This window comes from Mirounga leonina, unplaced genomic scaffold (genome assembly GCF_011800145.1).
Source record: "Mirounga leonina isolate KUSES-001 unplaced genomic scaffold, KU_Mleo_1.0 Mir_53, whole genome shotgun sequence".
In the NCBI taxonomy this organism is placed as follows: domain Eukaryota; kingdom Metazoa; phylum Chordata; class Mammalia; order Carnivora; family Phocidae; genus Mirounga; species Mirounga leonina.
In genome coordinates, this window is record NW_023270807.1 from 84,324,161 (window position 1) to 84,340,677 (window position 16,517).

The window sequence follows — 16,517 nt, forward strand, 5'->3', positions numbered from 1 at the left end:
TCACTTCCTTACCTTTTTTTTTAGATAACTGTGAATTGCATTTTTACACAGTTTTAAAATATGCCATCAAGTTACTGCAGTAATTATTAAAGAAACAACATTTCACTCGTTTGTAAGAGATTCATGAATTTTTCACAAATAAGGAGCCTATCCTAGGTCTCAAAAACTTTTGACTTGATTTGGGATTTAAGTCAATGAAGGTTATTTCAAGGGCAAATTGAATCCATTGTAAGAGGATTTTGGTGCAATTAAACTGATTTTTTAAATTTTTACTGGTGTTATATACTTTTCATATATAATTTAAATTCAAAAGTTGTATTTGCCACTTGAAATCTAGACATATCCACTGTCTGTCAACAAAGGAGGGGAGGTTTATGGTGGCTTAAGATACATACACAGGAATAAAAACTTAAAACGTCAAACACCAAATCATAATTTAAATCATTTTTAATTGTAATTTAAATATTGTTGCAACAACAAAAATAACATAATTGGGGAATGTGACCACATTGATAATAGGTTTAATATCCTTATTTTATTAGCCAAGCTTAAATCCTCTTTCTTTTAAAAAGTGCTTAATTGTCTTAGAAGATGAAATTGTTGAATTAGCTTGCATATTTTTATAACTTATATGAAGAAAGAATTTACCTATTTTTTTTTAGTGCCGGAAACCTGATCAGCATTTCAAACCCTATTTGACTCCTGATTTGCCAAAACGACTACACTTTGCCAAAAATGTGAGAATTGACAAAGCTCATCTTTTGGTGGATCAGCAGTGGCTGGCTGTGAGGTTTGTGCATCTATTTACTTGTCTCGTAATACTTTTAACAACCATCTTTCAATATAAATTACCTTAATTTTACCCACTATTATGATCATGGCATCTTTCCTGAGTAGGGGTATTTGCTTGACTTTTTATGCTACCTAGCACTTCTGCATTTCAAACCCCTGTTATTAGGGGGCCAATCTTAGCATTCTAATCCTCACAATATAGAGAAGCAGGGAAGAAGGCTGACGCTGTTTATAGACCACTCCAGAAATCACCAGCACATTGCTAACCCCCACTTGGGGCTTTTTCAGATGGTAGATAGATGGGAAGGTGATATCCGCTGTCTTGCAGGTTGGTAATAAGAAACTGATTAGATGGCTCTTTGAGATCTTTGTCATCTTTGTGGTTTTCATGAAAGAGCACCTTCATGGCTCGAAGGCCAAGCTAACCAATTAGGTGTTAACATTTATTTCTTTTTTCTAGTTATCATGCACATTGATTGTTGAGCACTTGCAAATTATAATTGTGCTTAGAGAAAATAAAAACCATTCTGAATCACTTCATCCCAAGATAACCAATTAATTCATTGGTTTCACAAAATCATATTGGTTTGTTATTGTGTGTGCTGGGCCTTGCTCCAGGCCTTTGGGATACAGACAGGATTCTCGTCCAGTGACAAAGGCTGAGAATAAGGCAGCAAACAAATACATACACACTTTTTGGTAGTTTAACTAATGTTTCCTGTTTTTAGATTTCATTCCAGGGTTGTTGTTGTTGTTGTTGTTGTTTTTCCACGTGCATAAGTGGTTTGAAATGGAAGCAGGATCGTATTATTTTCTGGCCTATTTGTATGCTATGTAATGCCGGAGGATACAGAGGACAATGGGAATACAGAGTCTGAAAGATATGTTTAACAAAGAGGAGACAAAAAAAGTTGAGGTAGTTGGGCTCTAATATAACTGTGTGCGGGATGAGGAACCGGGGTTTTGGGGAAACCCAAGCAGTACAGGGTTAGGCCAGAGAGTGTGCATGTTCACACCCGACCGCTAGATGGCGCAGGCCTCTCCTCTTGGGACTGGAGTTTCATAACCCTTTGTGAAGCTCAGTGGCCTTACTGTGTGGCTCACCATAGCATTCTCCGGAAGAATTAAAAAGACTAAGCTTTACTAATATTAAGAATATAAGGCTTTTAGTAATGTAGGCATGTATTATGTAAACAAGTATATGTCCAAATGTGGGTAAATTCTCCACATATTTACTGTTGAGACTCTGTGGTGGAAGAAGTTAGGAGGCCACTGGTACAAAAGGAGGAAGTGCCCATCCATCCTATAACATGACCTATGGGTTATAGAAGGAGAGTCCAGCCACCAGAATACCTCTGGGTATTACACATTAATATCTAGTCTCAAATTATGAGCTTTGTACATTTAATAGCTAGCAGTGAGATGTTCAAGGCTGAGAGTTCAAGACCTGCCTCCACACCTAGCTTGTGAGAACTTAAATTAATGTCTCAGGACTTCATGTTCATCATCTGTAACACCAAATTAGCCTGGTTTTATTATTCTCTTGATATTAAAGTAAACTAATTTATACCAAAGGAAATGTTGATGACAGCCCAAACCAGGGAGTCTCGTCTGATTAAGTCCTGAGTTCACTCAACCTCCAACTCTTAACACATGAATGTCAGGCTACCTGGTTTCTACATTAAAGTATGCTGTTTTAGTTATAATGTCCGGTATTTGATAACTAGATTAGATCTCTTTTCCAGAATTAGAGCAAATTTCATCATTTAGTGTAATCTATCATCACCATCATTATCCTTATTTTGCCTAAAATGTGTTGGATTTTACCTATTTGGGGAAACCCAATTATCTGAAACTACAACTGAAGTATTGTTAAAATGCCCCCTTAAAGAACATGAATAATAGCTTTTTTTTTTTTAAGATTTTATTTATTTGAGAGAGAGCGCATGAGACCGGGTGGGGGGGAGGGCGGGGTAGAGGGAGAAGCAGACTCCCCACTGAGCAGGGAGCCCAATGTGGGACTAGATCCCGGGACTCCAGGATCATGACCTGAGCTGAAGGCAGTTGCTTAACCAACTGAGCCACCCAGGCGCCCAGGTGCTTTTTATGTTATGATCGGAAAGTGACAAATACTTCCCAGGCAACTTTCCTTTTTTTTTAAGTCATTTTATTTATTTATTTATTTTTAAGTGATTTTATTTTTTTTAATTTTTAATTTTTTAAGATTTTATTTATTTATTTGTCAGAGAGAGAGAGAGCACAAGCAGAGGGAGAAGCAGTTTCTCTGTTGAGCAAGGAACCCGATGTGCAACTCTATCCCAGGACCCTGGGATCATGACCTGAGCTGAAGGCAGACGCTTAATGACTGAGCCACCCAGGCACCCCTCCCAGGCACCTTTCTAAGAAATGGGGGTAGACACAGTCCCCATCCTAAGAATCTTTGCGCAGGCAAGGAAGAAGACAACAGTTATAATCAGGTTTAACAAATACTGCTCGAGGATCAAGTACAAGGTACAAGGAAACAAAAAGAGTGATTACACAGCCCAGGTGTGGATGTCAGAGAATGTCAGAGGATGGTTCCTGGTGGGTGTGATTCCTGCTCTGGGTTTTGAAGACTCAGGATGGGATAGGCTAAATGCTGTCAAGTAGAGCAGGTCTGCCCCAGACAGTTGTGCAGAGGCACTCAGCCAAGATGAGAGGCAGTGGAAACAGAACCCTTGCTCAGCTCACTGAGCCCTGACGGGGGGTTATGTCTGCAGGTGAAACAGACCACTTTTCTTTGCTGGAAGGCATCCATCCAAGCCTCGAGCACTGACAGGCTGTATCTTCTCAGAGGTGTTTCTTTCTTGAAATACTCTGCTCAGAGCAGTGGGGCACCTTTTTTAAAGCCAGCAGCTGCTCTGGGGCAAGGAAGGGTAGAAATAGGTTTGCAGGCAGAAGGACTAGGTTCCAGCAATTTCAAGTAGTTCTGTATTGCTAGAGCACCGGGTAAATGAAGCTGCTCTCCTCCTGAAGGACCTTACCTGTCATGACTAAGACCTGGGACTTTGACTGTAAAGAAAACAGAAAAATGGTGGCTAGTGCTGAATATGTGGATATGTGGATTTGCACTGCAGAGAGCTCACAGTGTTCAGTATGAGTGGGGTTGTGTGTGTGTGTGTGTGTGTGTGTGTTATGTGGGAAGATTCTGAAATTCAGAGTCAGGATAACCAGTTAGGAACTTTGTTCAGGTCAGAAGTAATAAGGATCTAGCTTAGAATGAGGCAGAAGAGGAGAGCAGGAGAAAATGTGAAAGGGACTACACAAGTGCATAGGACTTGGCAGCTTCCTGGGGCTCAGGAAAGAAGTCTTGTTCATCTCCCATCTATGTCATTACTCAGCTGTGGCAAAGAAACTGGCCCTGATTTCAACTTTCTTAATTAGACATGGAGAAGATAAAAGAGAATTTGTTCCAGAAGTTTTCATAGGGTACTTGGAAGTGGAGCTAAATCATGACAGATAAAAACAACTCATCTTTTCCAAATGCTGGCTTCTATTTTTCCATATGTAATTTCCAGAGTCTAATGGTTGGAAAGCATAAACATGAGCGGTTAGAAGAGCAAATTTTTAAAATTTTCACTTGAATAGAAAATCGTGTTTTTTCAAACACTATTTTTTATCTTTTACTTCTGAATAAGTATTGACTTTCATATTGACTAAAGTTTCCTAATTGAGTTGGGTCAGATGTTGAAAATATTAAGTATTTTTCTGAAAATATAAAGATATAGAAAGGATCAATTTTAGAAAATTTTACCAATGACTTGGTGCTAAAGACCTTTTTTCTTCTTTCATTAATGAATCCTCTAGCCTCCCACGTGGAATTTAAAACTTAATTATCCCCAGATAGTTCCAATCTTGATGGAACCAAATTTCTCTGCAATAAAGATAAAAATATTTTTTAAACAACTCTTTCCTTATGCCAAAAATTTTATTGGAATTAACCAAGGTAATGAACTGGCACCTTTGGATAATTGAATTCAAACCCCTTATAAATAGGACTCCTCTTGTTTTTCTCATTCCAGCTAGTCCTTAGCCTCTCCTTTCTTCCCTCTATTAGGTTAAGTGTAGCCTGCCTTGCTCGGTGTAATGATTTATTTTTTATTCTGTGATTTATTTTTATTTAAGCTGAGTGAGAGTCATTTATGAATTTTTTAAAGTTAATTTTTTAAGACACTAAAGTCCTGCTTACAACGTAAAAACCAACGAAAACATTGTGTTTGTGGGTTTTGCCTGAGGAGTGGGAGGTGGGAGTGGGAAAGCAAATGAGAAAAATCTCTTAAGGCCAACTGTTGGGAAGAGAAGTCTTTTTTTTTCCATTAGAGACCTAATTTGACATTGTTGCTTTAAAAAAAAAATCTAGGTTTATTTATTGCCATTTTGTTTTCATGTATAAAAACAAACTATGTATAAAATTGCTAATACTGCTCAACTCAAATACTAAAATATGAGAAGGTGGGCAAAAGACTAATTACATTTGAAAAGTCATTCAAGTAATAGGGCAACAGCCTATGGAAGAATGGCCCCCAAATTAAAAATAAACTCTGAATTTACAAGAATATACTAGCTTCTTCTGACCAAGTGTTATAATTAACATTCCCTCCATATTCTTTATACTTTTATATTATTTCCCTAGATATCTCTGGTGTAAAATAGTAATCAGTATTTTTTTCCCAGTTTCAAAGACTTATTTCTAAAGTACTGAAATGCATTAAGTAGTATATTAGTCAAACTATTCTTGATCACACAGACATTAATTAATGTGTAAGATACAGATAAGCTTGAAGACAATTTCAAATTCTTTTTTTTTTTAAATCCATGCCTTTGTTATTACCTTGTTTTCAATGTCTAAGGGTCAAAGGCTTTTGAATTCTATTTACAGATTCTGGAATTCTCCTTCCTTCTCTCCTGCCATTCTGTTTGTTCCTCTGTGGTTATGAATTTGAGCACAAAAAGAACTATATTTATGCTGTTGTTGACAGAAAAATATATTTATATAAAAGCAGAAGGTACATAAAAATCCATTAAAGCTCAGTTTATAATAAGATTTCATATCAGTGTATTGATTGCAATGTAACATTATTATTTCTTTAAAGGAGTAAAGCATATTCATCCTGTGGAGGAGGGAATCATGGTTATAACAACGAGTTTAAGAGCATGGAGGTAACTTACTGTTTTATTATTTTTTTAACATATTTATCGAGCACCTACTTTGTAATAGGCAATCTTCAGGACCCTTAAATACAGCTGTGAACAAAACCCATAAGGATCCCTGCCCTCAAGAAGCTTTCATTCTAACAGATGAATATAGACAATTGGTGTAATAAGGAAATAATATTATTTGGTATGTTAGGGGATAAGTGCCATGGGAAATAAAAGTAAAGCAGAGTAGGTAGGCCTTGCGGGTGTTTCAGGGTACCATGGGGGCATATGCAATTTTACATAAGGTGTAGAGGGTCAGATTCATCGAGATGATATTTGAACAGAGGCTTGAAGGAGCTGAAAGATTCTACCTCTCAAATATTCAGAGGACAAGCGTCCCAGGCCAAGGAAATGGCCAGTGCAAAGGCCTGAAGGTGGCAGTGTGCCTGGTATGTTGGGGACGGGAGAGCCTTCATAAGCTGTTGGAAGGATGTTAGACCGTAGCTGATTCCAGAGGAAGGAGTGAGGGTTCATCTGGGTACGTTAAGTCCCAAATATTTATTAGACATGCAAGTGGAGATGTTATAGAGGCACCTGAAGAGAGTCTGTCTATCCAGAGATAAAAAAATTTGAGTTTTAGGTATGTAAATTATTTAAAAGATATGCAGCTAGAGATGATCATCAGAAACTGAGTATAGATAGAAAGGAAGACCAAGAACTGAGCTCTAAGCAAATCTACTTGAAGAGGTTGCAAGAAAAAGAGTCACTAGCAAAGACACTTAGAAGTAAAACCAGTGGGGAGGGAAGAAAACTAGGAGCATGGTGTGTCCTGGAAGCCCAGGGAAGAGTCTATTAGAGAGAGTCCATGAGTAAAGTGTAGCTGATATTCGCCTATAGGTAAAGCTTAATGATTTTTTGCAACCTGGTTATCTTATCTATTTCCATTAATAACACACACACACACACACACACACACACACTCCTTCCCAAATAAAGAAAATGTGTTGGATTTTTTTTTATGAATATACTGGCTTTTAACATTGTCATGATGAGCTATAGATCCTTGTAAACATTTGATAAGTCTCTGGAGACAGAGTGCTTCTCTGTTAAATACAGTAGTATTTGATAATTAAGTTAATTACTATAACGAAAACTTATGCCCCCAGTTCTTTGCTAATTATCTTGGAAAAAAAGATTATCTATCTATCTATCTATCTATCTATCTGGCCCTGTTATCAAAAAAATAATTGTTTATTTATATTTGACACTTTTATTCTAGTTATTTACAATCTGAAAATATTTGATGTGTTATTAATAATATATTTAACATGAATTAATTAAATGTAAATAAAAGTATTTCGGTTTCTTCATCCTAAAAGTAAAGGGGAGATATATTTGAGAAATCAGTGGGTTAGTATAAGTTGTAAAAAAAATTTAGTGTTTAGAGACTTAAACGGTTTTTGTCACGTATTAACATATTTGAACAATGATATGAAAGGATTGTGAAAAGAATATCTGATGTTATTGGATGAATTTCTAATTTATACTGTCTAGCTATGGTAGAACTGTGTTGATGCTGGTTGTCCATTGTGGCTTGTTTCTCCTTGTCTGTTGACATACAAAGTACTGTGGAAGCAGGTACATTTAGCAAAAGTAAATGCACTATAGATTATATTTGATTGGGACGGTTGGAATCTCAATCATAGATGCAAATGATAATAAAAATCATTTTCAGATCTGAAAAGAAATCCTTACAATAGCCTCAGACACAAATGGAGAGCTGGGACAGAAGGAAAATGTTGTCTCTTCCAACATCTGTTTTTGAGTTTAGATGACATCTAGTAACAGTAGGACTATTACCACCTAGGCTATCTTCTTGGCACATGGACCGAGTTTTAAAGAGAAGACTGAAATTGAGCCATTTGAAAATATTGAAATCTATAACCTAATGTGTGGTGAGTATATCTATATAAATTTAACATCAAAATGTGGATATAGTTTTAAAAATATGTATTTTGAAATTGGTAATAAAATGAATCCCAGAAATGGATGCTTTGCCCTAAGAAGACAGAAAGTAGAGAAGATGAGAATGAATCATCATTCAGAATTATTCAGCAATAAGGGTGAATCTTTCTATTCGCTGGCAATGATTTAGATCTCAGGAAACCAGCTTTTCTATCAGTTAGTTACTATTTGAAAGTTTTGTAAAACTTAGATAAATAAAATTACATTTCTAACTTTTCAAAGCAGGAAAAGACCCCTAAAAGCACAAGTATTTTCTTGTAATCACAGAGAAAAAGCTTCTGGCATAAAAGGATGATAAAAGGCCTTTTTGGATTTACACTTTGGAATTACACTTACTGTTTAAAAAAAAAAAACTTAAAGAATTAGAGTTTTAGGGGATCTCCTCTACTTTTGTGCATACAGCTTACTTCAGAGCACTGTACTAATAAATCATTTATCTCGGCAAGGCAATGGGTAAGTTGTCATTTCACCTTGAACTTTAGGAATTCTGACGTAAATACACTCACAATTGTCATTCCTAATCTTGCCAAAGGCCTGTGGTGATTGAATATGACTTAGAAACCAAAGAGTATCCATTTGAAAATAATGTGTTGTAGCCTTAACAACTTTGGCTCTTGGTTCCCAAGCTGAAGTTTGTGGTCAGGGACGCTGGCCCTTTGCGGGGAGGCTTAGAAGGAACCAGATAGAATTTCAGTTCTGAGAGAGATCTATTTGGTGGTATTCAGCAGGAGCCACTTAAAAGACTATGTTTGTAAAATCTCTGTATATTGTATTGTTGTAGAAAAAAAATAGAAAAAGTTATCTAAATATTACACAAAATTTATGAGTTTAATTTTTTAAAGGTATCTGTCCTTAAAGAAGTTTCATATAACTAAGTAAATATACTATAAGTAAGATTGTAAATTAACTTCTTCAAAATTATTTTTGGTAAAAGTATAGCTTTTTATGCTAGAAAACCAGGATATGCTTAAGGAACAAAGTGATCGTTTAAGTAATGATACTTTTCTCTGGAGGAGCAGAAACAGTTCCTGAAAGAGCGTGTAGCTTCTATAACAAATGTTCCCATTGTCTAGAAAGAGGAAGTGATAGAAATCCTAGAAGGGGGGGTGGGTGGGAGTGTATGCACCTGGGTGGCTCAGTAGGTTAAGTGTTGGACTCTTGGTTTCGGCCCATGTCATGATTTCAGGGTAGCGGGATGGAGCTTTACATTGGGCTCTGTGCTCAGTGGGGAGTCTACTTGGGATTCTCCCTCTCCCTCTGCCCCCTACCACTCTCTCTCCCTCTCTAAAAAAAAAAAAAAAAAAAAATCCCTGGGGGAAGAGACACTAACCTGAAGATATATGCAGTACAAGATCATGTTATAGCAGAATTTATTCAAGGAAGTTTTGTTTTCTTCCATCTGTGAGATAGATATTGTTGCCTTTTAATTTAAAACTACTTTGAATTTATTTTTAAACACAGATCTTCTACACATTCAACCAGCACCAAACAATGGCACCCATGGTAGTTTAAACCATCTTCTGAAGGTACCTTTTTATGAGCCAACCCATGCAGAAGAAGTGTCAAAGTTTTCTCTTTGTGGCTTTACTGTTCCATTGCCCACAGATGCTCTAAGTTGTTCATGCCCTGAGCTACAAAACGTAAGTAATAACTTTACACATCCATAAGAATGTAAAGGGGCAAGTTAATCTATAACCAGGGTTATAACCGGGGTAGCTGACCCCCAGGTTTGTGTTCTAGTTCAGATATTTACTAAGTAGATGTATGTGGTTTCTCTGAAACTTGTGTGGAGATGAGAGACGCATTGTAAGATTAAGTATGTGAATATGCTTTGTAAACTGGAAAGCACTATTTGGACATTATCAATTCCCTTGTGAGCTAAGTGTCCTTAACAATTCAACACAGTAGAATCTTGGAGCTCTCTTTGATTTCCTTCCTCTTACAGCTACAGGACCTCTTACAGGTCTTTTTAGTGGGTCAGGCACTTGGCTGAGCTCAGGAGCTTGACTTCAGACCCCAAGAGACTCTCAGTAAGGTGAGATTCCAGCGCTAGGAGTCCCCCCACCCCCAAAAGGCAAGGAGTCAGAGCAGGAGCTCAGAATGCAAGCACCAACCCTACCTGTGAGAACTAGAGCACAGGGATGGGGGCTGGGATTTCAGGATGGAATTGGAGCCCAGTTGTCAGGAGTCCATCAAGTTAAAACCAATGTCAAGGTGCATTTGATGCCAAGTTCAAAATGTGGTAGAGCTAAATAAGTACCTGCTGCCTCTGGGAAGAATTATTCTTTATAGCCAGGAGTCAGCAAAGACTTGACTTTCTCTAATCCTCAAAACAACATTACACCACATAGATCAATAAGTATATAAATAAATGCTGACCAAAAGAGCCTTTAAAGGACAAAAGTCCGGTCAAGATTTCCAATAAAAATCAAATCCACAGCCTGGATCAGAGTAGGGGTGTTGGTTTCTTACCTACAGCTTACCTGAATGGAACCTCCATTTAAAATAATAATAATAAGAACAATAATAATAATAAACATTACAACGTAGGTGTTTTTGTCTCCATTTGAGGAACAAAGAAGAGTCCGAGAAGTTAAGTAAACTGTCCAAGGTCACAGAAATTTGATCTACCTGACTGCAAACCTCCAAATTCTTCTTTGTAAAGAATGCACTTTGCTGTTCAAAGTGTGGTCACAGGAACAGCATCTGCCTCACTTGCAGGCTGGTCAGAGATCCAGAATCTGAGGCCCTACTGGGCTCAGGATTACTAATCAGAATCTGAATTTTAACAAGACCCTCAAGTGAGTTGTACTCATATTAAAGCCTGAGAAACTGAGGGATGTTGTCATTCCAGTTTAGTAGTTGATTCTAGCTGTGGTCACAATGCTTTGTCCCATTATCGGTTGTTATCTTTGTCAACTCCCACATAGGGTATCCCAAGCAGTAGTAGGATCTTTATATTTCTGAGCAAGTGGCGGAATTGGAATTTAAACTCAAGTTAGTTTGGCTTCTTTGTTGAGTAGTAAAATATTCGGGTATTACTGCAGAAATAATCCTGACCACCTTTTACATACATGTCTTAATCACTTCGACTTACTTTCTCTTTTCCCCATGTTGTCTTGCAGAATTCTTCTCTAGAACATGTGAATCAAATGCTAAATCTCTCTCAAGATGAAAGTAAGTCAATAGAAAACATGTCAAGTCTTTGGTGTTTAGGCCTAACAGAACACAATATTGCCTTTTTGGGATTCTCTAAAATAAGCTCCCAGAGGCTTTTGAACATAAAGATTGTATTGCCAATATACAGGAAGAAAAAAACCCCACAAAACTATTATTATTATTACCTATTATCTTTTAAGTATTCTCGTGTTAAACTCACTAGGCCTGTTTCATGATTTTAAAATGGGGATACCTTCTTTGTAGAGTTTTTGTGACAATTAAATGAGTTAATATATGTGTGCACTTAGAATAGTGCCTGGCACACAATAAGAGTTTAGTAAATGTCTTGGTTGGTTGATAATCTTTTTATAATCTGTTGAGTGTTACTGCATGGCATGAATACCTTGTAGGTTTTTAAACTATCAAGAATTGATGGATTTTTAGAATATAATAATAGGCAAATAAAAATAAATAAATACATTAGGGCATACTTTCTTTATACAATTGCAAAATCATTCATATGATAATTATTAAGGTAGGTCATCTTTGTTACAAAGTATGTCCTTTTGGTTTTGAGGTTGTAGCTCTTCAAATACGTCCTGTGATCTGTTAGCTGCTTGGCCAAATTACTTTTCTAAACCCTAGTTTTGTAATATGTAGAATGGAAAATAACACTTGCTTCAGAGTTGTAAGAATTAGGAGGTTAAGTATGTAAAGTAATTATCAGAGTAATTGGTACGTAATAAACCACCAGATGATAATTTTATGCATAGAAAGAAACATTTGCTAATTTTACCAACATTTTTATTTTATGTTATTTTCGTTTTAGTAACAGCGACAGAGAAACTAAATTTGCCATTTGGGAGGCCCAGGGTTATGCAGAAGAACAAGGAACACTGTCTTCTCTATCACAGGGAATATGTCAGTGGATTTGGAAAAGCTATCAAGATGCCCATGTGGAGCTCCTATACAGTACCGAAACCAGTGAGTTCCTGTGTCCATTGAGCCCTGAAGGCTGGAAAAAATTTGTAGTTCTCGAATATTCTAAGAGTTGACTTTTGATTTTCAGTAGAGATCCCAAAGGGAGTTCACTGGTCTGTGTCTTGTAAGACAATGTCCCAGGTATTTCTTAAAGGTATTTATAGGTGCTGTGTGTGTGCAAAAGAGAACACATTGTGTTTTGCCTGGAGAAATTAAAAGGTGTTCACAGGCCAATTGGTAAGGCAGGTAGAAAAGAAGATTTCCAAGAGAAACAACACGAAATACAGAAGCACACTATTTTGTCTATCCTACGTACATGGTGGGTCCACCTAGAAGGTGATGCTAACTAGATTATAAAGGGCTTTATATTTATTTGATTGTTTAACAAATACTTTACCATCTGCTGTGTGTTATGTTAGGCACAAGGAACACAAAGTGAGTGAGAAGTAATTCATCCCTGAAGCACTCTAATCCGTCAGGCTAAACTTACAGGTGTAGATGTGTTATGTCACATCTCTCCAGGCTGGGGTTGAGAATCCAACTGTTGAAATTCTCTTCCTTTTTCATTGTCTGGCAATCTCTCTTTCGATAAGTGACCTTGGGACATTTGGCTACCAAAAGAAAGAAAATGTCAGATGTCTATCTCACACCATATACAAAATTAAATTGCTGGTGGATTTATGGACCTAAATGTGAACAGCAAATTCATATTTTCCTTTGTGTATATCTTTATGACTTTGGGATAGAGAAGGATTTCTTGGGACACAAGAACAACAACAACAAAAATACAGAGGAAATTGACTAATTTGACTATATTAATGTAATGGGTGACAAAAAGACAGTTATGGACGAGACAATATTTGCATTGTATATAAGAAACAAGAGATGAGTATCCAGAATGGTAATTAGGATCCAGAATAGCTAATAAATTTCTTCTACTAACCAAGAGAATGGCAAACATCTTCGTTAATAAATGGGCAATGACTATGAGCCAAGCAATTGAACCTCATTAGCAATCAGGGAAACATAAATGAAAGCAAAAATCGAAGTCAGCCAAAAATCAGTCAAAACACCCCTTTGGGGCAGGGATGGTTCTATTTAATGTATCCCAGCACAATAGAGCTGCCCAGTAAATGTTACCTGAATGAATGCATTGGCTAAATTAATCCCAACCATTATTTTAAAAGACTTAAGGAGAAAGTGGTACTTTCAACTAGAAGAGTAAATAAACAATCAGGAAGCTGTTCTTGTCAAGATAATCTTGATGTCTTAGATCCAAAGACTCTGATGATAAACCTCCACCTATTACTGTTCTTGCTAAGAGTATAGATACTCCACTTTTTATGGCCAGGAAGTGATTGATTGTATCTGGTTTATTTACTCTTCTTGTTCTAATTCAAGATTTCTGGAGAAAAATAAGCATATTTTCCCACTATTAATTGAAGCTTTGTGTGTTCTGAGCACCAACTCTGCTACTGAAAATGGTTTAATTGTGGCCCGCGGTAGGAGAGCATTGATGTTGTTTCCCAGTGTGGGCAAATCTTTTACCAGCTGTTACCTGAGTTCATGTGTATGGTTAATGACAACATCACTTTCCTATTATGCAAAATGTCCAGTCTGTGACTTTCTTCAACACACTGTGGAACAACAATGTGAAGTTATTTATTCCTTTAAATAATTCCTATTTGTTCGTGGTATTGAGAAGGGCAGTATATTCAAAGCCAGTCTTAGCATTCAATTCTCTATTTTGAAAAGTCCAGGTATCAGGGATTGTGTGGAGTTGAGGGGAATATTTATGTTTTTAATACTTTCCCCTTCTGTCTTGCATTCCTGAATTTATATGAGCTTTAGCAGAAACCAGAAGCAGAGAGATTTTAAGTGGGCTCAGACCAGGAGTTTAGTACAATTCTTTTTTGTTATTGTTTTAAAACTAGCTTCTTTGTTACCAAAAGTTCCTGTCCTTTCACTGATCCCACAGAACTACTTGTGTATTTCTCCCTCCATGTGACAGGATGGAATTCTAGCAATTTTCTGCTTTCTAATTCAGAAATTACTCTGTTAGTATGTTGTGGTTCAAGAAAATTACATACAAGGATGTTTTGAGATTCACATAAAAATGCTGTAAATCAGCCCTGTGTTTGAAAAATCAGACTTTAAATAAGCACTTTTTGGAGCATGGGCCCAATTGGCTTGTGCCTTTAAGTTTTATGGAGCTTTTGTTTTCCTGTGGTTTTGGTGGGTTTTCTAATTTTTGTTGTTGTTATTGTTATCTCAGAAGAGTTCTGGAGAAGGAGCTGTGATTTGAAATCGTGCTCCTGCAACAACAGCTTCAAAACTATTAGGGTTGATTAGACTGTATATGGGTTTCGCTTCTGGGCCCACTGAGTAGGACTACGTGAGCTGCTTTTTCTGTTGCTGGGTGAAAAATTGAAATTAAGAGCAAAAATTGCGTTATGTTTAGAATATATACCTTATAAATTTAATGTAAATCAAAACACTTTTTCAGAGAAGAAAATCTAGCGCACTTGAAGAATGTTTCCCTCTCTCTCGATCTATATGTGTATATATGTCCCATATCATTGGATTTTTGAATAGCCTTTTTTTGTTTCAAAAGCTTATTAGCGCTAATATCATAAATTATGGCCCAATCATGTTTAATGATTCTTTAAAAAACTAGGAACATTATTATGTATCGGAAACATTTTTTTGGAACTATAAGAAATATTTTTCCCTAAAGAAAAAAACCACGTCCAGAAAAATAATAATTTTAAAAATATATAGTGATTATCCTTACCATAAGATCAGATGGTAACAATCCAATCTTCAAATAAATAAGTTTAGCTTTTATGTTCAGCCTACAGGTAAAGAGAGTCTATAACTTCAATAAAAATAATTTTATCCACTGTTCAAGTTTTATTTTAACCCCATGCCAGACTAGAAATGAAAGCATCTTGCTTTCCTGTCTATGCTCATCATCTACCTCTCTTGAAGAGTTTTGAGAGCTAGGGAGTTCAGATTTTATCTGAGTGTCTGAGTTCTATTTATTGTTTTCCTGACTTTCTATCCCCTGGCTTAAAAAACTCTAAAGAACTCTGAAGAGCTAGCAGGGTTGAAGCTGTTTCTATGTGTGGAGGTGGGGGGATGGTTCACTGTGCCTTCTCTCAGGAGCCCAGGACTCAGAAGTGACGTGATCACACCTCCCCTCCATCCTTCTAGAGGGCTGCCTATTGCATAATCTCCCCTTTCTAAAGAAGGCCACATCCTGTCTTTCCTTGTCTCGATGCACTTATATTAGGGGTTCAAGTTTGGTATGTAAGAAGCAAGATTTTCAGTAAACAAAAAAAAAGCATAACTTTTTTTTAGCACTTTCTGGCTAAAGCCATCCTGATCCATGTCCCCCAACTCCAAGTCTATACTACTTTGAGAAAATAGTAAACATTTTTGCCTAACTGTTATGTGAGTATAACTTCTATAGCTGCGGCCTCATGAAAAATTACAATATACTTCCTTCCTTAACATTTTAATAATTTTTAACATTTATTTATTTTTAAAAGATTTTATTTATTTATTTTTCAGAGAGAGAGAGAGAGAGAACAAGCAGGGGGAGTGGCAGGCAGAGGGAGAAGCAGGCTCCCCGCTGAGTGAGGAGCCCGACTCAGGACTCGATCCCAGGACCCTGGGATCATGACCTGAGCTGAAGGCAGACGCTCAACCCACTGAACCACCCAGGTGTCCCCATTTTTATAATTTTAACTGTTGAGTATAGGCATTTCATCTTCCTTCCATTACAGAAAATACATCCATGGCTATATTTATGTATTGTACATTTCTTCAAGTAAAATGTACAAAACGTGATGTTTTAGAATAAAATGATAAAGACGTGTGATAGGAAACATGAACTCACGAGATTCTGGTTGTCTATGGGGCTGATAATTGATATTGTTGGTTCTCCCATTTTATGACATCTTTACATGCCCCTTTATGTCAAATGAAGAAACCTGGTTATTCAGAACTGTTTGCTCTGGTGTGTTTTCTGAAAGGATATAAAGAAATGTTATGGGGCGCCTGGGTGGCTCAGTCGTTAAGCGTCTGCCCTCGGCTCAGGTCATGGTCCCAGGGTCCTGGGATGGAGCCCCGCATCCGGCTCCCTGCTCCGCTGGAAGCCTGCTTCTCCCTCTGCCCCTCCCCCTGCTCATGCACTTGCTCTCTCTCTCTCAAATAAATAAAATCTTTAAAAAACAAAACAAAACAAAACAAAAAAACCAAAGAAATGTTTTTAGCTCTCCGGTGTCTGCCATGAGGAGAGTGGAATGAATGGTGAGAGCTAATCCACTGCCTCTAACACAAATATCTTCATATTTCTTGATTTATTTTTTGGTTTG

General features: G+C 36.9%; 1 protein-coding gene across 1 annotated transcript in view; it reads left to right on the forward strand.

Annotated features, from left to right (window-relative positions):
* ENPP3 (ectonucleotide pyrophosphatase/phosphodiesterase 3) overlaps positions 1–16,517 on the forward strand; it is a 74,073-nt gene that overhangs the window by 44,186 nt on the left and 13,370 nt on the right. The window contains exons 16-21 of the mRNA XM_034991454.1: positions 663–790; positions 5,925–5,991; positions 7,838–7,925; positions 9,457–9,635; positions 11,121–11,172; positions 11,984–12,138. Coding sequence (XP_034847345.1) covers positions 663–790; positions 5,925–5,991; positions 7,838–7,925; positions 9,457–9,635; positions 11,121–11,172; positions 11,984–12,138 — 669 coding nt within the window. The remainder of the gene's footprint in view (positions 1–662; positions 791–5,924; positions 5,992–7,837; positions 7,926–9,456; positions 9,636–11,120; positions 11,173–11,983; positions 12,139–16,517) is intronic.